At 41.1% G+C, this 23,262-nt stretch overlaps 2 protein-coding genes across 2 annotated transcripts in view; both read right to left on the reverse strand.

The window, feature by feature from the left end:
• On the reverse strand, positions 1 to 10,389 carry trpv6 (transient receptor potential cation channel, subfamily V, member 6; the record flags this gene model as incomplete). The annotated part of the gene is made up of 16 exons (XM_079562112.1): positions 1 to 392; positions 2,189 to 2,295; positions 2,406 to 2,674; positions 3,741 to 3,807; positions 3,885 to 4,050; positions 4,628 to 4,704; positions 4,817 to 4,903; positions 5,060 to 5,195; positions 5,284 to 5,363; positions 5,507 to 5,653; positions 6,752 to 6,927; positions 7,160 to 7,258; positions 8,151 to 8,291; positions 8,898 to 9,020; positions 9,273 to 9,370; positions 10,259 to 10,389. 16 exons carry the CDS (start codon positions 10,387 to 10,389, stop codon positions 149 to 151), a joined length of 2,148 nt encoding a protein of 715 aa, XP_079418238.1. The 3' UTR covers positions 1 to 148.
• A 5,561-nt stretch (positions 10,390 to 15,950) lies between these two features.
• Positions 15,951 to 23,262, reverse strand: part of ephb6 (eph receptor B6) — a 61,340-nt gene continuing 54,028 nt past the window's right edge. Inside the window, exons 10-19 of the mRNA XM_079562106.1 lie at positions 21,072 to 21,234; positions 20,802 to 20,916; positions 19,337 to 19,392; positions 19,141 to 19,257; positions 18,798 to 19,045; positions 18,420 to 18,638; positions 17,934 to 18,083; positions 17,219 to 17,403; positions 16,979 to 17,137; positions 15,951 to 16,860 (exon numbers count right to left, since the gene is read on the reverse strand). Coding sequence (XP_079418232.1) covers positions 16,755 to 16,860; positions 16,979 to 17,137; positions 17,219 to 17,403; positions 17,934 to 18,083; positions 18,420 to 18,638; positions 18,798 to 19,045; positions 19,141 to 19,257; positions 19,337 to 19,392; positions 20,802 to 20,916; positions 21,072 to 21,234 — 1,518 coding nt within the window. The 3' untranslated portion in view covers positions 15,951 to 16,754. The remainder of the gene's footprint in view (positions 16,861 to 16,978; positions 17,138 to 17,218; positions 17,404 to 17,933; positions 18,084 to 18,419; positions 18,639 to 18,797; positions 19,046 to 19,140; positions 19,258 to 19,336; positions 19,393 to 20,801; positions 20,917 to 21,071; positions 21,235 to 23,262) is intronic.

Genomic DNA, 23,262 nt, shown 5'->3' on the forward strand with positions numbered 1-23,262 from the left:
ACATATATTATGTCCTTTAAAGCATATATAATATAGCTACATATGTTTCTACAAAAATAGCACATTCTTCTCTATAACATAATACTGCTGTAGTAATGGCACCCTTGAAGGAGCCAGAAAGGGGAGAACCTTTAAATATCTCAATTCTTTAGACAAACTTAATGTCCTCGTCTTCCAGCTCGTACTGGTCCATGTCCAGCCCTAAGGCACTGTTCCGGATGATCTGCCACCCCGACACCGGCCGCCCCCGTCTGCCCTCTCTGTGTTTGGGCCGGAGTCGGGGAGTGTCATCCTTCGTCGGGTCGCTCTTCTCCTGTCCCTCCTTCTCCTCCTGGAAAGCCTTGATGTAGCGACGCATCTTCTGCAGCATGGGGTCGTTTCGGTCTTCAACCCTGTGCAGAATGAGGGTTTAATATGCTTTATTTTAGCTCAGGGTTCCATACATTGTTCACCACCATCTTGTATTGATGATGGGAGAGTGAGATCACAGCGTAAAGCCTTCTCCAGCACATCCCAAAGATCATCGCTGGGGTTGAGATCTAGACTTAACACTCTGCTCAAAAGGAGTGGGCCGAAGCAAGAGTTTATAAGCACCCACCCCCAAAATCCATACAATAAAATAATACAAAGGAACATAGTACAAAAGGGACAGAGTGCCAAATGGAAAAAACAACTGCAAAAAAAAAAAAAAAAAGGATTATACATACAGTACAGGCCAAAAAGCTTTTTTTTATGTATTCATTTTTCCTTTAATTTCAAAACTGATGAGTGAACACATCTGGAATTGTGTTTTAAACAAAAAAATGCTTTACACTTTTAACATTTGCTCAGTGAGCTTCACGATGTCGGCACAGAAATGGTTTGGACTCAAACATGTTTAAAACTATCTCCGAAGACGACCTTATGAAGCTCATGGAGAAAATGCCAAGAATTAAGGGCGGAAATTTTATTATTTCCTTCATAATCTCATGTGTTCATTCATAGTTTAACGCCCTCAATGAGAATCGTAGTGTGTTAATAATGTTGAAAATAAGAAAAGCCAAGACATAAAAAGTGTGTCCAAACTTTTGGCCTTTACATAAGTCATTACATGAGAATGTATACTGCTGAGTAACACTGATAACGAAACAATAATGCTACATATGAAACCGCATCAGTTACACGCACGACCCCTGCAGCATGCACACATACACACAACATGCATGTTTATGAATTAACCTTATCCTATTGTACTTACATTATCAATCATACAATTAGCAGCATCATATTTTGATTTGATTTGCCTCATTAGCAAAAGAGACAGAGAAATTAGACATCGATATTTTTACATTTTCAAAGTAATTTGGAGAAAATTTTAGATTTAAAGGGACTATACGGAGTTTAAAAATGTTAAAATGATGTATTTTCCTCCACCTACATGTTCCACCCATGTCCTAATGTGTAGAATGTGCCCAGACCTGTTCACCACAACTGCCTCTAAAATCCTGCACTGTCACTCAAAAAGGTGTCAATTCGGGTCCAAATTGCTGTCATGCACGAGCTAATTATAGAAGGTGCAGTTACACGTATGGCTTGAGGTGGCAGTAGTGAGTATAAAATGGCAAACTTGCATCCAGCCCCTTTAAAGGAGCTATACCTGATTTTTTTTATTTTCTGTATGGAATAAAATGTGTTTTGTCCTTTAGTATATGGTAAAAGCAGACATTTATCCAAAAAACACTGGTTTTAAAGCCTTTTAACCAGTCATAAAATGTCAGGCTAGTAGGCATATTTTACAGTGACGTGACAGTTTTCCTCCCTGAAAGTTGTGAAACCTCGTTTAAACTCAGTCTCTGTGACAAATGTTGATGTTGTAAATGCATTAGGAAAGTTTGAGATGAGTTTGGACCAGAAAATAGCAACTTGAAATTTGAGTGACCCTGTTTCTTTCCAAGGTATAGCTCCTTTAATTCATACCTTTTTTTTTTAGAAAAGGTCTAATAATAAAATACAGAAAAAAATGTCAAAGAAAGTGCACTAATAACAAACAGAGAGAGTAATGCTCGTGGCCGCCGCCCATAGACACTTAAATCAGAGTGAGGTCACTGACTCTGAGCAACAAGTGGAATTTTAAAAACAGTAACAAAGGATTTCACTGATGTCACTGTCACAAATATATCACAGGTTTTCACACAGAGTATTATCTCACCGTAGATACCAGCGCTCCATCAGCCCGAAGCTCTGCCCGCACACTCCGAGCCGAGGCCAGAGGCAGCGCGGCAGCCTCCTCTCCAACATCAGAGTCGTAGCCACCACCTGTGCAAGAACACAAAACATCAACCCCCATTCACTCTTCAAGCCTAATGACGTATAATCTCCAAAACAAATACCAAAATCCTGCGCAGACCTTCGAGTCTATGCTGTACCTGAGTTCTCCACAGCTCGTCCCTCTCCTGGGCCACCCTCCAGTGTGTGTCGCTCATCATGGCGATCAGCAGGTTCAGCAGCAGGATGTAGGAGACCACGGAGAAGGTGCAGTGAAGAACGTGGACAATGGGGGGAGTGAAGAAGGTGTGGTCCACAGGTAAATCGATGAGCCCCACGCTGAGCTCAAACTGAGAGAACAGAGTGATGGGGAACGAGCGGTAGGCAGGGATGGCATCCGGCTCCTGCGTCATGTACACCACCCACAGAGCTGGAGGAGAGAGCCAGAGTTAGGCACAGGGTGAAAGAAAAGTTATATATATTTATCTGCTGTTGTGTTTCACGCTTTTACTTGATTATTCTGGGGTGGCACTAGGAACCGCCCATGTCTTTAAGAAGGCATTATTAAAGCTGGGGTACCTGATTTTTCCTATTCAAACCCTGGCTTGTTTCTTACTCTCACAATCCCTAAAGCATGTCCGAAGTGTTTACGCATATTCATTTTATGCACGTTTCAGTTTTAAATTTACACAACAACAAAACGTCAAGCACCCCAGATTTAAGAGTTATCTTCTTCCAGCTCCCTTTCAGGTAGAAATAGATCGTCATGTTTACATACTGTATATTCCTTTTTTGCACAAATAACTTAACTATATTTTGTCTACCTTGTACTTTCTGTGCGGTGAAACGTTTACACAAAAATGTCATGATATTATGTCACATGCAAGACTAAGGAAAATAAATTGAATGAGCAGATTGCTAGATATTAAATAATAATAATAAGTGCAACAGTAACACTAACAGTTGAGGCTCAGTCCTGGTGCCGGATGTAGAAAATCCTACTCAAAATAGACTTCTTGAAAAATATCAACTGATATCAAGGGTTTAATAGAATAACAGGTAAGTGGTAACTCATGGGCATTTGAATTGAATATTTGTCCAAAGTTAATAAAAGCATTTTGCAGCATTTTCAAGAACTCTATTCAACTTATTCAGGAAGTCACTATAGGTCGGCGCTGCCATCTTGTGTTCACTCTTCACTGTTCATGGCCAATCTGCAGGTCCGTCTTGAGCTGGCACTGGCTTTGATTTGTTTCTGAAGTAACATTTGCAACATACATTTGGTTTTCTGCTTATTCTTATTTTATTTTCGTCACTCTCCGTCACGGGAAATCCCCCTGTGAGTGGGGATTCCAGGAGTGGCTCGTGATCGCCCTTGCCACCCTCAGACACGTCACTGTTTCTCATTTCTCAAAGTGGCCTTCCATTACATTATTCGCTTTCACGCCCGGTGGTCAGGTAAAGCCACAGCTGCCCTGGGGCTGACTGCTACTCACAAGTGGAGAATCCAAGGAGCACGATGAGGCTCAGCCACATGAACTTGGTCAGGTCTCCGAATATAATCTACAGGAAAAGACAAAATAATCAACCTCCAATCAACGAATAGTAGTGAAAGTGCAGGAGACGGCGATGAGTCCTACTTTTTGGATCATGATGACATAAGGGCCGAGCATTTCGAATCCTCTGGCGAAAAACATGACATTGCACCATCCCAGAACCAAGCACACGGCCATCAGCTCTGCCTCGCCGTTCAGCTGGCAAACCCGAAACACGCACAGCAGCACCACGAGGCAGGCGTAGCTGATCCTACACACAAGGACGAGAGGAACAACGTAAGAAAATGATGGATCTATTGGGGTGCAATATTTGACGCCACATTTAAAGTGATAGTCTGTAAGTTTGCAAAGTGAAGACAGAAAGAGAGTGAAATTTGAAAGTAAATAATCAAACTCCTTCCCTCTTTAACCAGAAAGTCATTTTTGGTTAGTTTTTTTTCTAAAGTAAACAGTCAAGCTCCCTCCCCTTCCCCTCCTGATTGGACCTGACAGGAAAAGCTTGTCTCATTGGTCGACGCGGGAGGATACTAGACTCTGATTAGTTGCTGAGATCCGGGAAGGAAGGACTTTACAAAAAAAAATATATAGATATACTGTAGGCCTATATGTTATTAATTACTTTACATCATAATGCAATACCTGGTGGTTGATTTTGCACACTTTATAAAATGTGTAAATCATTTATACTTCCAGACTATCACTTTAAAGCACATTGAATGAAAGTGAGCATCTCATCTTTACCTTTAACTCTCATACACCCTCAGTTTGTTCTATATCACATATTTAGTATTGAAAAAATGTTTGGTAAAGAGGGAAGTGGTACATACAGGATAACATGGAAAGGCCCTCCGAGTGCGGTCTGACCAAAGTAACGCTTCGCACCGACCCTTATGATGTCCGGAATCTGTGAAACAACACAGAAGCTTAATGGTACATAGATTCCTCCTCCAGGGCCGTTGACAGGGTAGCCAGATAAGGCCCTGATCCAACACACGTCACAACATCAATTACTGTACCTCTAATAACAGAATGACCAAAGCACCTAGCACACTGAAGACCTCCCCCACCAGACGCAGATTGTCTTTGTATGTCACGTAGCTCTCCTATGGCACAAAATCCACAGATTCATGATTTTACATTGTCAAAGAACCAATCAAATAAACAAGGCCGACTTAAGAAGGATTTGTTTTCAGAGACTGATCAACCGAATCCTTATATAAAGTAGCTTAAAGTAGTCTTAGATCTTTAAGGAGTCATACTTTTAATGTCTTTTGTACACGTATGGTTTTGTCCATGTCTGACTGGCTGTAGTTCTCCGGAGCGTCCTTCAGGGGGCGATATGAGCAACACAATGTGAAGGTGCCAATGTAAAGCAAGTACAGCAGCAGTAGCAGTCTGGAAATAAAGCAGCAGAGAGCGCGTGGTGAGTTCATGATCAGGAAATAAGTGCACGTGCTTTACTCAGAAATGTGTTCAAATCTACCTGAAGTAATGTTTTCCATAAAGGTTCCACTTGAGACTGACCAGCTGCCTGACAGGGGTCACCTCCAGGATCCTTCTGGCCTGACAACATATGTTATTTCTTTGGTTTAATCCTCACATTATGTAAAAAATACTTGTGCAAACCTGCGTACAGCCATGTTTTACTTTGTATTTTCTATGAGGATACTTAAAAAAAAATATATATCATAATTGTGTTACTGTACTTCTCTCTGGTGGCTTCCGACAATGAGCTCCATCACGGACATGTCGTCTGCCCAGGAGTCGATCTCAGTCAGGTCATACAGGTTAGACGTCAGAGGGCCCAGGCTCCACTGGACGATCCTCCTTTTGTTCACCAGGTGCTGAAAGGCCTGAAGCAAGCGGTGGTTAGATAGATTAGATTATTGGGATTTCTCATATAGGTTACAATCACCTCATATTGTGCCATCATAAAGAAACCATTTCTTAACATATTAACCCTCACCTTAACTGAGTATATTTTCTCCAGTTTGGCATTACCCAAATCTAAAAGATTCTGAACTGGAGAGCTTACAGCCTACAGGCCAGTGTAACGCCTCATTTGAAAGCTAAGACCTTCAAAACTGATCTAAACGTTTTTCTTGCCGTGTTTATGTCACGTTTTTGTTGTTTTTTTTGCTTTTATATTGCTTTTAGTTACTTGTAGTCACTTTTTTGTAGATTTTTTTTTTTTTTACATTTTTGTTTACAGCCTGTAGGCTAATTTGAAAGCTAAGACCATGTAGTTTCTGAAAATATGTGTAAGATTTGTGTGAGTAATACACAACTTACAGGTGGTGGATGGCAGGTAACTGGTTGAAATGTATGTGGAACTTGCTGTTAACCTGTTACTTGCCCACCCTCCTGGTCAGGATTACGGTTATGACTAGGAACGGTAAATGTCATGCAAGTTGTGTTTCACTCACACAGATCTAGGACCGTTAATTTGTTTTTGATACCGGTACTTTAACGAAACTTGGTTTTCGATACAGATACCTGAACGATGCATTTTTCGATACCTATACTACATTTTTTGTCATATAGAACAACAAAACAGTAATTAATCATATTAATTTATTCCTTTTCCTTCCATTTAATTTCTTGCATTTGTATCATTTGTTTGAGGTGAAACAACTAAGATTTTAATGTAATACAAAATGAACTATTTGTAACCAATTATTCAAGTTCTTTCCCCAGATTGTCCATAGTTTTTCCAAATGTTTTCCCCAATTCCCCCAAAATGTGTTTGCCCAACCCTACACAGATCACAGATACACAACATGTATTATTTCTAGAAACTAGAAATGCTTGGCTTTCAAATGAGGTATCACACTGGCATATAGACTGTAAGCTCTCCTGTCAATACACTTTGAGATTTGGATATGCATAACTGGAGAAAACAACTCTAACCCTAACACTAACCCTAAAATGTAAGATTATCGTACGCTCACCACTAAGTTGCCTTCTTTAGCTGCCAGCTTGAAGGGCGTGAGTCCGCGGTAGTTGGGCACCATGTCAAGGGGCACAGGCTGGTCCAGCTCAGCGTCGCGTGCCAGAATCAGGTCAATGGCCTGGCACGCGATCGTCTTACCCGGCTGCAGGACCAGTATATGAAGCACAGTGTTGCCTGAAGGAAACAAATGGGGGGAACAAATGTTGACAGATGCATCACAAATTTCGATATGGCACGAAAATTCACACAACCACTTTACCAAAAAAAACACAAACAACAACAGTTCGACTCCTTGAACATAATTATGGTAATGTAGAAAAATGCATGATTCATATTTTCGCTTTCTAACTCGTCTTAGAGCTTTGCTGAGGGCTGTTTTAGTCACACGTGTTGGACTTTCTTGTACCTCGATAATCCTGGACCCGGGTGCTGGCCCCGGCATCTATCACCATGGAGATGATGTCCTCGTTCCCCGCGCAGGCAGCGAATGACAGGATGTGCTCACCTGAACAAAACAAAACTTATTTATCATTAAGTAGGAATTAGGTGGTATCAGTGAGTGCTCCACTATATAACTTATGACAGTAACTCAGGGGTGTCCAAAGTGGGGCCCGCCGGCCAAATTTGGCCCGCCGACACAATTCTGTTGGCCCGCCAGAGAGTGACCTACTGCGTGTGGTTAATACTAACTCTCTTCCATTCATTCTCAATGGTAAATATGGATGCAGTACACTTTTTGACCATGTGAGTCAAATTGGGGGCACTATTTCACTTCTTTCGCAAAGTTAAGGAATTACTGTTGTGGTGTCTTGGTATTTATCAACTACAGAGCGTTGTAGTATCAACTTTCACAGTTTTCCAACTTTTATTGCAAAGGTTGTTGACATCAACATCAGTATATGTTAAAAATTGGCTTATAAAAGAATTGATGCTGAACTGACATATCAAAATAATCTAATGTCGCATTTTCTTTGAGTGAACGAATGAGGTAAAGTTACTGTAGGTGCTGTAGATACAGGTGTTGTTTTTTTTGCACTAAATTGCTACAATTGTTGATTTTATTCTACTAAAATTAGGCTTTTGCCATAGTTACCATTCGTTTTGATATAGCATGTTATTTGTATATAGAAACAAATGCAAATTTAGGCTATCGAAAACATAAAATTTAAGTAAAATAAAGTAACTTTATAATTTGCAGTTATATGTGTTTTTCGTGCTTGACATCGCCGTGTTTGTCCCGCGACTCACAGGCACTTTTTCATTTTGGCCCTCGGAGACAAAAAGTTTGAGCAGCCCTGCAGTAACTGCATTTACATATTGTATCTTACATTACATGAGACAAGCTCCCCTTCCACTCATACATTTTATATTGCAAGCCTCGTTGCAGCTTATCTCACCATAGTAAATAAGTCCTCCGATCCGTTTTCTGAAGTAGAGGCCGGTGACCTTGGGCGTGGCCACGTCTCCTCCTCGGCTGATCAGATGATGCACGAGGTTTATGTTCTGGTTTACGACAGCGATGTGCAGCGGAGTCACCCCTGAGTCAAAGCAACAACACAATCAGATCATTTTGCACGTCCTCATTTTCCCCTCCATAATCCGCTCTTGCATGCTGTCTTATTGTGCCATGACAGAAGCATAATTTGATCAGCTTTTGATTGTCATCCCCTGAGCAAATCCCATCTTAATCTTGTGTGGGACTTTTGCTTCATCTGTATCTGTGTGGACTATGGAAAATGAAGGTTATGTAAAGTAGGTTGATTTCGAAGGTAGGTGGAAAATATCATCAATTGATAATCTCCAACCCTTTTCCCTAAGAAACAAAAATAGTAAAAAAAAAATGTTTTGATTGTGGAATAATCATAGAGGAAATAGCTGGTGCAGAGAGTGCCTATGAATTTGTCTGGATACAAATACAAAACAGCTGAAGGCGCGTTGAGTTGCCTTGTGTACGAAATGCGCGGTATAAATAAAGTTGCCTTGCCTTGCCTTGAAGTAGAATTAATCAAGGCTTAGAAAGGGCAGGAGACCACCTGGTAGCCCAGCCTTTGAGCTACAGGTTAGTGGCTCTTGACCAAGTTAGTACCTTAATATAGATTTTTTTTTGTAATCCCACTGAGTGCTGGGTGCGTGTGTGTTTGAACCTTGGAAGAGTTCAGAGGTCATGGGTTCGTTGATGAGCTCAGGAGCTCCGTCCATCAGAGCCACAGCAGAGTCCAGATTATCGTTCATCACAGCCACATGAAGAGCTGTCTCTCCCAACGCCCCTGAGAATAACACAATATTTACTCTGTTTTATTCAGTAGAGGTGTATGTACTGTCTGCTGGTGCAGATGTGTGCAGCTGCACGTCTGCCTGTCCATCACAAGGACAACTAGTGCTACATATGTAGCTAACTACCGCTGTCTACAGTATGTTTATGTCTATCATCTGTGATAATGCATAAGCAATAGTTGGAGCTTGGATTGATCTTCCAACCTTCAGATTGATGGACTGAGAGGCAACATAAACAAACTCACCTCTCTCAAAGATGTTGGTCGAGGAGGAGCTCAGCAGCTTCTTAATGCAGCCCACACTGTTGGTCTTTGCCGCATAGAAAAGAGGGATATCGTTTATGCTGAAAGACAGAGCGAGAAATTTAGAACAATGAAAGTAATTTAGTTTTCACTTTTCACATACAAACCATTTATTTATTCATTGTGTACATGCAAACTAATTTTATTTACAATTGAATTTTAGTTTATTTTGGCTTTGCTCCAACACCTGTTTTTTTTTCTACAAAAAACTTAAATAAGTAAATACAAAAATGTATCTTAGCATTTTACAACATCTTTCCCTCGAGCTTTTTACATGACAACCACCACATACAATCGGTAATTTAATTAGACATTTAGGCTACATTATGGCCTACAGTTTTCTATTAAAGACACATTGACTAATAAGGCTTTGGTCTCTTAACTTTAATTTTAAATACTTTCTAAAACATACTTCTTACTCTGTAAAGGACTCTGAATTACTTTTGTCTACGAAGTGTGTTCTTTGCCTTGCATAGATATCTATTTATATACTATTTTTACAACTATAGTCTCCTCACAGGGCTTTACGTTGTGGTGGCGTTTTGGAAGAGGCCAGATCTGACACCAGTGCTCGTTATTAATAGCCCGTCGGTACCTACAACCACAATGCTCTTTTCGTAATGTTTAAACTGGGACTATAATTTAGGTGAACATCCCCACTTATATATAGTAGCTATATCTTATGTAATGGCCCTTTCTTTGTCTATTGTATGTCGCCTCAAACAAAAATGGAGGTGGACTGTGACAGAAATACATCAACCACAAGAAGCTTTCCAAAACCTGTCAACCAGAGATGAGACTGCACTAGTGTCATGACCACAGAAGTGATAAAAATACTATTCATTCACTACTATAGGCCTGTTACTGTACCACCACTACTACTTCTACTACTACAAACACACTTTTATAGATTTAAAAAATAAACATACTTTTTGGTGTGAAAGAGGAAAGTCTCATCCAACATCTCATTCCATCCTTTTTTGTTTTGAAGGCGAAACCGGAGCTGACTCCACCAGTGGTTCAGCTCGCTCGGAGCCGATCGGGCCAAGGACGGAGACATGGACACTTTGTACACGACTGGGAAGGGAGCATACGTGTGAGAATGATGAACAGACCAAAAAGAAACTGTGTATTCTTTCATGTAATCTAGTGTCGCCGGCCATACACTCCAAAAATAACTCCACCCGACGTTTTTTATGTGAGTTGTAAATGATAAAAAGATCAAGTAGATTCTATAAAAGCTTTGAAGTGACATAAAACAATTAAGTGCAATAAGTTGGCATTACCTTTTTTTGAGTGTTGCTGCTTGTCTATCAAAAACTTACCGTTTGATCAAGAAATGGCAATTCTCAACCTCTGCTCATTTTGGCTCCTTTACAGCTTGGTAGAGTCTAAAACAGCATTTAAACAGGGATGTCCTTGAGGAGAAGTAGAGTCTGTCATTCTCGAGGATTTTATATGGAGGAGCCTGGAGGGAGGAGACCTGTGGAGGCGGAGAGTGCACGGAGTGGACAGGTAAGACAGAGAAAGTGGCCGGGTCACACTTTCACCACTAAGTCAGCAAAAGAAGATGTGTCTCAGGTTAAAGTAATTTCCCTTATTTTTTCTGGTGATGCATTTGTATCGTTTCATATAAAAGTACCATGTTAGTATAATATGACTCATCACTGTCAGAAATAAGACATAAATAAAATGATTGCACTCCCACCATTTGCACTAGATCACACTGCCTGACAATAAATACATAAATAACTGTTTTTCGCGAGTAGATGTTTTTGCCACCTCAATTTAACAAACTGTTCTGATCTGGGGTCGCTGCAGTTGGTCCAGTTTGGGTTCAGCAACACTACCTGAACATCCTGAATGACCAGGTTATTCCATCAATGGATTTCTTCTTCCCTGATGGCACGGGCATATTCCAAGATAACAATGCCAGGATTCATTGGGCTCACATTGTGAAAGAATGGCTCATGGAGCATGAGACATCATTGTCACACATGGATTGGCCGCCACAGAGTCCAGATCATTGAGAATCTTTGGAATGTGCTGGAGAAGGCTTTCAGCAGTGGTCACACTCTCCCATCATCTACACAAGATCTTGGTGAAAAATTAATGCACTGAAAACTTTAAACACCTGATCTTTTGACATGGCAGAAGCTCACTGAATGTATGTGTGCTGTAATCAAAGCTAAAGGCGGTCCAATGAAATATTAGAGTGCTTTTTTGGTTTGCCAGTATATTTTGGTAGTTGATTCCACCCATACATGTCCCTTTATGCAGCCATATTCACTTAAAAGCATTTTATTTCATTTTTGGAAATTCTGAATAATAGAATCTACTTTAGAAACAACATATGATTCGAACAAGAAACTGCCTTATCGCGCTCATCTCAAATAATGCACTGCACATCGTCACCTCGTGTCTATCTGTGCACAGATCACTAGCCCCGTCTGCATTCCTCAAACCTGCATGGCCACTATCCAGATTCAGCTGCATCATGACATTGTTTCTGTGTAAAAAGCCTGAAGAAACCAGCTTAGAAATGTCAAGCGTCTCCATCCGAGCACCTGCTCTGTAAAAGCAAAGTGTTTGAAGGTTTACAGTAGGCCGACATGATTTAAGTTAGATTTTCTATGGGAGCAATACTGCCATGTCATCCGTACTGTGAGCCTTGTGAAACATATGGAATTGTGAGGGACCCTGTTATTATTACACAAAGCGCATCTTACTGGAAAAACATGCTTGAACTCTATGAAACTTGGCTTATGTTTTGTTCTTTTAATAGGCACCTGCCAAAACAACGCTCCGTGTGATGTAAACGCTTGAGTGTAAAAATGAGTGTTCGATTTTGGATATGTTTCGGCTTGTGCTAAAGTCATTCACAGTGTTTTCACTCTGTTGAGCTTTCGGCCGTGTGTCAGCAGGATCACTGTAATCACCGCATTACAAAGACCGTCATTTAGAGACTGCAGCGTCACGTCCGATGAGCCTGTGTCACTTTCCCTCGGCACCTAAAAACAAAAGTCCAAAATATAATTATCAATCGAGACAGGTGCATACAATTTACATTTGAATAGTCTGTCATTTGCATTTGAGACAAAAATATTCTCAAAATCATTATTCAGTCAAGCCAATAATGTAAAACAGGAATATATGTTAACTTGAATTCAAATTTAGCTGAAGATTTGAGTAGATTTGATTAGTTAGATACAGTATTTGGTAATAAATGCATCGATTTTTTAGTTTAACTTAATTCAAGCACAATTATCATCAACATAGTTACACTAGTGCCACAGGGATTTATTTCTTTGTGAAGTGTCTATGTAGGTTTCATCTGGGTGCTGCTTCCCCTACCACCAAAAACATATACAATAGGGTTCCCCTGGCTAAGACTCCCCTCAGTCGGGCTATACTGTTACACAAAGGTCAAACAAACACATCATGGGTTAAAATGTTTTTACAGAAGATGATTGGACAAAGAAAAGCATTTATAGAAACATTGAATTAGCAAAAACGTATTGACCTTATTAAACTTGTTATTGAGATTAGAAAAAGAGAATAATTCAAGTGATTTGTTCTATGGAGCTAGCTCATCCATCTTTGCTGGTAAAGCGCATATTTAGTATTTGTCTGTGCCAATTATAGATCATGACTACAGGCCAATGACCACAGGATAAACAGGATTTGACCAGTCACTATCAGAGGCCCTGCTCATTCGGCACAGCGGAGATAATAGCTGTTTACCGGTTAACCAGTCCCGCCTTTAAGCGGCGTCATAAAGCCCAGTGGCTTTTTATCTGTCCGTGTCTTTATGAGGAAACAATAACAGCACAAAAACATGATTTTGTGGTCAGCGCGCCCCACTGTTTTAGACAGGTGTCCGCCGTGTCTTTCACAACATTGTGTCACTGTTCGTTGGCGGGACAACTGAAAACAAGCATTAACACACACCTGCGGTCTAGCCAGGAAAGTGGACAGCTATTCTTATTCAGTGACTTTACATTTACCGCTGTGGTCAGAAGTGTGGGAGAGATCGATAGACATTAGTATCTTGAAATGTATTTATTATCCTGATACTAGTGATAATCAAATACTGAGGTCCTGACAGGTTAACCCAGTGGCTTTTAGGTATGGGTCAAATGTGAATGACCTCACTAACAAACAGTGTGGAGGGTAACAATATATACAACGTTTTCAGTGGCTGCGGAATATAAAATACAGTAATATATTAGTCATTGCAATTTAAGTGCATTTAAATGGTTTGTGTTGATGTACAAATGAAAAAATGCCAAACTCGCCCCAAATAAAATGCAACATACCAAATCAAGGTGCATGTACAGTAGCTAACGCCAGAACAAACCACGAAATGGGGATAGAGAAGAACATTTTAGTGCACTTTTGCTTGGTGGTATTGTTACTGTTTTCAAAAGTAACTCAAAAGTAGTGTAGCTCAGTTACATTTTTGAAACACTAATATGTAATACAAACATTTTACATTTTTAAAGCTGTAACTAATATAGAATATATTACAATTTTAAAGTAACTTGCCAAACACTACTCACTAATCACATTTTCACAGGCAAGTTGAGTAAAGTGTCTTGGCCGAGGTCAATGATGTTATTCACAGGTTAGAACAGGATTTGAACTGCCTGACGTCTGGTTATAAGATGACCATCATGGGACCAGTCTGGGTTTCTTTGTATCTCAAAGACAGGCTGCAAAACAAAAGCACTGCATGATTATTTCATACCATGTGGAATCGTTTTTTCTGTGGATCACGTGACAACGCCACCCTGCGCCATATTGGATTATTTTGATGCAAATAATGTTAAACTAAACCTGAAGTTACAAAGCTTCTCGTGTGTGCTGTTTTTCTCACTGTTTTACTGCCACAGAGAGCTACCAAAAGGAATGATCACTATGGTACAGCACAAACTCTAGTGTCATCTGAAAACGTAAAAAAATAGCAACAGTATATTACCAAGTACTTAGCCTAAAATGCTAATGATTAGCATCTGTGATTAGCTTATAGGTCTAACAATACAAAAAGTCTTCTGGCTTCTGAAAGATGCCGTGTAAATGTTTGAAACTTATGGAAGTGCTGCTAGCCAAAAAGCATATCAAACGTTTAGAGATCGATATTAGATATTGACTTTAAGTTCATGAAGATGTTCTCCACCAATCTGTGTTACCATCTGCACTTCTTAACAACTTTTAACGTAACTTTTTGGTTGATTTCTAAATTCCTTACATACTTCATATTCTAACTTATTAACTGTATTACAAATTCTGCTTGGATGTACTTGAAAAAACTTTTTTTCAATTAAGGCCCCTATGTCTGAATGTCTCTCTTTAGGACGTGTAAGCACTCGCGTTATCGGGACAGATCTGACAGATATCTGCAGCAATGACTTGTGGGAAACAGTCTTTTGCTGATCACAGCAGATGTCACGCTGTGATTTCTCCCTAAAGTGCTGACCAGATAAAATCATGACCTTAACGTTGACTTTTTTAACAAGGTGACACAAGTACAACGTGATCATTTTTTACAATGAATTAGACGGTGAGCAACAATAGTTTTGATACAACAAACGTCTCTGACTCTCTTATCTGACTTGCCTCCTAGTAAAAAACAAAAAACTTCACCTTCACCTGTGCCTCTCAGTATTACTCCTCTGGAGCAGGGAGAGACATTCAGCAAATTATCGGGGACCCATATGGACAGAACAGTTTCTGCCATTTTATCTGCAGCCACTAGGCCAGGGGTAGGTAACATCAGGCCCGGGGGCCAAATCCGGCCCTCCAGCACAGCACCTCTGGCCCTGGAGATGATTTTGAGAAACATTATTAGACACATCAAAGAGTACTTTTAACATTATTAGAGCTAAATAGGAGAAAAAAAAGGTAGACATACTGTCAATACACCCAATTGGGTCATATATTGCGTACAACACTGGCATCTGAAAGAAGTGCACTGGAAAAAGAATAATCGTTTTAAGGAAGATATGACATAAATCTACTTGAATTAACAGATTAAATCAAAGGTTTGAGTAGATTTGGTCTGGTCTTAGATGAGATAAAACCTTTAGTAATAGTTTTTCTCTTAATTCAGATAATTTTGTGTCATTTCAAGTGAAAAACAATTATTTGTCTGATTTCAAGTGGGTTTTATTCTTGTTCCATCGGCGCTAGCATTTGTATCTTGGATTAGTTCAAACCAACTCAAATTCAACTTAGAAGAACTTTAATTCAAGCAATTTTAAGTCATTTATCTCATTTAAGATGGTCATTTTCCCAGTGTTGTGTTTTACTTTGGGCTAACAATCATTGGCTTCGGCCATCGGTCTATTTACAATAAAGAAAATCGTCCCTCCGCCAACAAAACTTGCCTAACCCTGCACTAGGTCATCAGCCACACACTCTCTGGACAGGATTTATTTCAGTTATCAGAGGGAGTATCTGTAGTCTTGGATCTATTCCAATTGGGAAAAGTTTTTTTGTCACTGAAATGCAACAGTACATAAATGTTCTAAAATTAGACGGTTAGAAGAAAGTTGCAAAAATAAAATCAAACAAAACATTTCTTAAATAAATTCTTATTTATTTTACAAATTTGCACAGTTATGGAACACTGGTGAACATGTAAACACATCTAACATTGTGTGTAGCCCGACACACTTCAGTCATCACAGCATCATTACATCTGAACATCAGACACTCAAACATACAAAGTATTTAGCCTTTTCCTTTAAGTGTAATAGATCTATTTTTTGTCACCCTCCAAACACACATTCACAATGCTTCAATGACAGTGACTTAACTTCAGACAGAACATCATGTGAAATGTACAGCGGTGCTGCAGTCTTCAGGGACACTGCAGCTGAAGTCCTGCTGGTGCTCAGTCCTGACACAGCTGCTCTCTGTGCCAGAATTAACAAAGAAAACAAATACTTTTGTTCTGCACCTTCCAATACAGTGTGGCAGTAAGTAGTACGTCAGGAATTTGGCATTTTTTAGGTAAAAAAAAAAAAAGTCTTTAGAAATATATCGGCATTGATTGTCTGTACGCAGTTCTCAGTGTGGACACATCTCCATTACATTTAGTACACAAACATGTGGGCGCGGGTGGCACAGCTGCAGCAGTGAGACGTGAATGAGGAGTAGGACTGCAGAAGAGTGAGGATGGACCAAGGCAAACAAAGTGAAGTTTAGTGACAAACATGGAAGAACTGCAGTCCTCTCTCATCTTTAAAAAGCTCTGGTCCTCTGCTCCACAGAGCATCTCCTTCACAGAAAAACAGACGGGACCAGTCCATTTTCACCTCTTCTGTTAAAGTGCCCAGTTTATCAGAGACAGCACTGTCCAGTGGCATGAACATGCTCCATGTGATGTTTATAAACCTATAAAACATGTAGAAGGCGTCCTCACACCTCCACTTGTCCCTGAGCCAAGTAGGTCCTGAGCTGCTGCGCTGCGCTCACGATCTTCCTCTGGTGTCCGATCAGGTTCACGCCGAGGCCCTGCACTTCACTGAGGACACATCAACACAGAGGCTGGGTTTAATTCAGGTCAGGTCATAAACAGGGCTCTAGAGAAACATTATGATCTCATTTCTCGCTGTAGCCAAATTAAAGAAGTGGGCACTTACTCCATGGTGATGCGGCTGACTCGATCTAATGAGTCCATGTGTGCGCGGTCAAAAGCGTCCTGGTACCTCTCCAGCCTCAGCGCCTTTAACCAGTCACTGACTGTTGCCACGGACGACAAGTCTGTGGGGGTGGGGCTGAGCAGCGGCTGCGAACAGCTTCTGTAACAGCAAATTAATGTATGAACACCCAACATAAATACAACACAGTGTCCTCAGTCCAAGGCAGGAGCATGAACGGACCTCGTTGGCTCTGCTTTGAGGGAGGCCGGGTGCCTGATGAGACGGTCCAAGGAGGAGAGCAGCACGTCGAACCCAGGCCGGTCACCACGGTCAGACTGCCAGCACTGCAGCATCAGAGAGTGCAGCGCCGCGGGGCAGGAGTGCGGCGCGGGAAGGCGGAACTGGTCAGCCACCGCCTTCATCACCTGAACACACAGGTTTACATGAGAGACCACAACGAGACCATAGTTTAAAAGATACTCGGTTCATGATTAATATCTCTGTCATTGCTGGGTTAATCCACATGAAACAAAAACTGTCATAAAGTTTACAATGTTAAAAAAATTCATAAAGTGACAAATGTATGAAAAGGAGTAGGGAGAGAAGAGCAATCAGTGCATTGTTTTGTATAAGGCCGTTAGATACAAATAAACAAATTGAAACCGTTGTATTATACATTTAGTCCCATATTAACTGCATTTATGACTGTGAATCAGATGTATTATATCTCCACTTACAAGAACCACCAGCCTAATTTTCACTTGCATGCTTGTCGTTAATATTTTAGAATTAGACGTTAATAAAGCACAAGGTGTGAAGAGCATGTCTCACAGCACAGCGCGTAAAGGTCACCTACACTTCAGCCGTGAGAGTGTGTGAGAAACCGCATTATGCAAATTCCTGCTAAATGATTACTTATATTAAACACGGCGGCGAAACGACGGACTCCACTGACCTCCTGGTTGCTCATGTCCCAGTACGGACGCTCCCCGTAAGACATCACCTCCCACATCAAAACGCCGAAGCTCCAGACGTCACTGGCCGAGCTGAACTTCCGGTGCTGAAAGGCCTCGGGCGCAGTCCACCTCACGGGGATCTTACTTCCCTGTTCAACAACCAGGTGATGCCCATGAGTGAAGCGATTAACACCTAAAACCCACTCAAAATCCCATTCATTTTTCCCATAGACTTAAACAAATGTATATTAAGAGTTTAAGGCGAGACAGTGCAGGTGAATAGGGGAAAAAAGTATACTGACAGATATCAATTTGAAACATTTGCTATGTTTTCATATAAAAACAAGCCATTTTATGCATAATGAATATAATAATTTTGGATATCTAGATGTTAGGGGAGAAAACTATAGCTTAAAATCTCAACATTGACAAAATCGATGCTTCCACCTTTCGTGTCTCGCCTTAAAATATGAATGGAGGCTAACCAGTGAGGCTGTGTATGTCGGAATATTGTGGTCCAGGCCCCTCATGAGCCGCGACAGGCCGAAGTCGGACACTTTACAGACCAAGTTGGAGTTCACCAGGACGTTTCGAGCGGCCAAGTCACGATGGACGAAGTTTCTTTCGGCCAGGTAACGCATCCCTGCCCCGACGCCTCGGAGCATCCCAACCAGCTGCAGGACGCTGAACTGCCCCTCGTTCTCCTGTGCGGAAAACAACAGTGTGTGATCATTATAAGTCGATGGACAGTGTCTGTGTGTTGTATTCATGGGATAACAATCTAAAGATGGAGAACAAGGGAATTCTTGGGTAAAATCTAATAACTGTGGCTATGAAAACACAATCCCAAAAGTTCTCCTGACCCTGAGGAAGGCGTCTAGCGGTCCGTTCTCCATGAACTCTGTGACGATCCTCTCTGGAGTGGTGCGAGTGACCACCCCCTCCAGCTTCAGCACGTTCGGGTGGTCGAACTGTCCCATGACGCCTGCTTCACTGAGGAACATGCCCCGCTCCCGGTCAGACGCCCCCCAACGCAGTGTCTTCACGGCCACCAGCACCTCCCTGCGGCCCATGGGACGGTATCGGCCCCGGGACACCTCCCCGAACTGAGCTGAGAAGAGAAACATAGACATCGCGTTGACCTTCTTGAAAGCAGTTTTTCCTAATTATCACAGAGCAATAACACAAAAGAATTGAAACACTTACCTGCACCAATGACCTCCTCGATTTTCAGGTGAGTTGGGTCGATCTCTCGGGCGAATTCTTTGACAGCCTCACTCGGGTCCTCATATGTTGAAGGATCCACGTAATATTTGACTCCACCTAAAACAAAAGATATTTTCACACAGAAGTTGGCGTTTCCTACTTTGAAACATTGAGCAGATTCAGGTTCATCACCGACCTTTGTTGCCCATGTATCTCTGCAGTCTGTCGCTGTAGGGACTTTCTCTTCTCTTTCTGCAGATTTGTATAAAATAAAAATACATTATTTTTATTGGATAACATGGTAATGGGAAATCTCAGTTGTATGAGCTCTTATGATACAACTCATGTGCAACTATGTGACTTTCATAAGCGACTAGGGCTATCTGCTTCTTCTGATTTCACACTTTTGCTTGAAATAACTACATTTGTCCTTAATTTGAATGACTCATTTCAAGAAATCTGTCCATGGGGAATGTTTTATATACTTAACCTCTTACCCCCTTAAGCCTTAACCGAGCACATTTTCTCCAGTTCGGCTTTATCTGAATCTTAAAGGGGGGGGTATTATGCAAAATTGACTTTTTCAAGCTTTACATCATGTTATTATGTCATTCCCTAATTAAAAACATGCCTGAAGTGTTGCCTTGGCACATTCACGTATTTTTGAGTAATCTGTAAAAACTCTGATGGCAGCCATCTTAGGGATAGGTTTGCCTGAGTCCTCCTAGGAACGCCCCCACCTCCTGGAGACGCCTCCGAGCTTTCGTCACCAGCCAAGTAACCAACCACTGCTCCTCAGCAGGACCCCCTCCCCACTGATGCCACAGACAGCGTGTGGAGGGGGCGTGTCGGAAAGGGTCAGAGGTTCTTAAAGAAACAGAGGCCTATTTCAAGACATTCACTACAGCCTTTTTGAGAGAGCAATTTTATACAAGGCAGTTATTCTAATTTACTGCTACTATCTACTACTAGAGGAGCATCAGACTGAGCTTAGTCCAGGGTTGGTCAATGCAGTGATGACGCCTCATTTGAAAGTTAAGGCCTACAAAGGTGATCGTAACTTTTTTGTCGTGTTGTTGCCCCTTTGTTGTCACATTTTTTAAGCGTTTTTGTTGTGAGTTCATAGTTTTTTTGTTGTGTTATTTTCACTGTTCTGACGCTTTTCAGGCACGTTTTTGTTGCTCTGTTGTTTCTTCTTTGTTGCACTTATTGTCGCTTTTTCATCACTTTTTAGTCACTTTTTAGTTTGAGTTTTCATCCTTGTTTTCGTCACTATTTTGACAATTTTTTTAAAGAATATTTTTGAGTTGGGTAAAGCCAAACTGGATAAAATGTGCTCGGTTCAAGTGGGGGTTAAGAGATAAAATTCAGAAAAAACTATCTTGTTTCAGGTAAAAAAGTGTTCTAATTTCAGTATAAAAGCACACATTTTGAAGGCAGTTACTCAAATCAAGGACAAATTAACTTATGTCAGAGAATGAAGAGAAGAAAATGTTTTTAGATGACTTTTTGCTGAATGGGGGAATGGAAAAGTAAGAACTAAAAAAAGATTTAAAAAGTGCATTATGGAACTTTTTACATCAATTCTCAACTAGGACTAAAATATGGGCAAAACCAAGTCTAAAGCAGGACTAGCCCCACAAACACTGTTTTTGACGCACCTGCGAAACACCAGCACCACAATGATGGCGATGATCACGAGCAGGAAGGCGGCTCCTCCCATCACTGAGCCCACCAGCAGGGGGAGCCGGTGCTGGATCTGCTGGGAATGCTCCTCTGCAACAAAGTGTAAGAAACGCAGCTCACCTCACTGCATAAAACATCACCCGCGACTCAAAAATAAACCCTTACGCATTCGAAACTTTAATGAGTTCTGCTTATTAACGAGTCTTAAAAAGCTTCCCATGCATTATGTACCACAGTGGCATTACCCAGGGGCAGGGTGGTGAAGTAGATGGTGTTGCTGTAGGGCCCGAAGCCTCGCTCGTTCCTGGCGCGGATCTGGAAGGCGTAGATGGAGCCGGGCAGCAGGGCGCTGACGCTGACGGTGTTGGTCTCACTGAACACGCTGTGAGCACTGTCCACGTCTGAACCCTGAGAGGCAGAGGGAAAAGGTCACTCTGACTAGTTTAGCCTTTTCATGCAACATTTTGAATCATTTGTCAATTCGAATTATTTGTATTTTAACTGTAATCTTCGGTACTTTCTTCTGTAAAGCCAACTGAATTGCTTTGTGTGTGAATAAAATGTCCAGGCCTCGTCTTGCCTACTTTTTGAAACCTTTTGCTACAATGGAAAACTCCTGGACGACTCAGGTCTTACACAAAACATGTCATTGGTGAGGCTTTTGACGTCTGTGTAGAGCGGGCTGATATCTGCAGCAATGGAAATCTCCTTTCGTCAACTACCGCTCTGTCTGTAATCTGATGAAGAGAATGAAAGGTTCAAAGCTGACATTAGGCCTCATCTCCATATAACACGCAGGCAGTGCAGTTTCGTGGAAAGGTCGTGTTTAATAGGTGTATTTGCATAGCTACACATACTTGTATGTCTCACTTTTTCTTCACACAGACATACAGGCTTTCATTCTTCTTAATTTGTTGAGCCAGAATTGGTGATAATTTAACAAGATTTAGTCATTGGAAAAGAGAATAATCCCATACTTTCATAATAACTGTCCACATTTTAAACATTTATTTGTCCGGCAGACATGGCTGAACTACGGTGACCTACAGACTGTGGTCAGAGCTAAAAGAGGGGAATGCGGTGTGACGTGGGGCAGCTCTGTTTACAAACATTCTCTGAGCGCCTTCAGACAGTGCACGTGCCCCGGCTCACATCCGCACCCAGCAGTAACAAAGTGCACATACTCTTACAATAATGGAACTCATTCTTTAGCAAGAAATACAGTGTTGCTTGTGTAGTATCTCTGACTGGAATGTTTTTTTCATTTTTCATCATTACATTTTTTTTGGGATCAGTCAAGTTATGAGAAAGTCTATCAACTGAAACCAGCTGCATTACTGTGTAGTTTGGTCTCACTCTGAAAGAAAAGAAGAACAAAGTTGTTCACTCAGCCAACAGGACCGTTGGCTGCTCCTGGAGGCTACATATAAAGCTACACTCTTCAATCGAGCTTTACAAATTGTTAATGATGCCTCAGGCCACCCTGCTAGGGCCATTTTGAGATGCTTCCTTTAAGGTATCGCTCTCTGAAATGTTCTACTGATCGCCATTCAAACACTTTAAACAGAGCACTTTAATGTTATGTACGGACTTTTTATTGTTCAGTATTTTACCCTTAAGTTTCTTATGTTCTTCTATACATTGACAGTGCACTTTGAGCTCATTGCAGACTTTTTTTTATACTGCAAATGGCTAATAAACTGAACTGAACTGAACGTAAAGAAACCCTTACTTGAGGAATGACCTGACCAAAAATAAGTTCCTGCAAAAAAGTTCACACACTCTAATATTTCGTTGGACTGCCTTTAGCTTTGAGTACAGCACGTATTCACTGTGGCATTGTTTCATTTACAGACAGTGTCGCATGCTTTATGGACAGGCCAACATGCAGATCCGCAGGTTTGGAATGTGCTCAACACCTGTTAAAATCAGACTCTTTAAGGCGTATTGCACGGCCATGTGTACAGCCCACCTCTGGAGGCGCTACAAAAAGAGTAGTATGCAAAAGCTAACTGCGGCTGTAATGATGCCATGCGGATGCTACTGAGGGTCCCATGATGGAACAGTGCAAGCCAAATGTTTGTAAATGCGTGTGTGCCAAACTGCATGTGCATGTGCAGGCTTTCGAACTCAGTGAACATTATCATCACTGCATTGACTAACCCTGGACTAAGCTCAGTGCGATATTCTTCTTGTATATGGACTCATTGGCTGCTGTGCCTGTACAGGAGATAAATGTATTGATTTTATGTGTGTCTTTTCTTTTAATATGGACCATCATTCTAGTGTGTGGAATAATCAATAATAATTAAGCTTCTGTGATGCCAAAAGCCTTAATTTTTCACTAAGATCTTGTATTGACGATTGCAGAGAGTGACCACTATGTCTCTTACTCCCTGAACTAATGTGAGACTGCTGAATCCTGGCATTGTCATC

The sequence above is a fragment of the Gobius niger genome, assembly GCF_951799975.1.
Source record: "Gobius niger genome assembly, chromosome: 8".
NCBI classification, from domain to species: domain Eukaryota; kingdom Metazoa; phylum Chordata; class Actinopteri; order Gobiiformes; family Gobiidae; genus Gobius; species Gobius niger.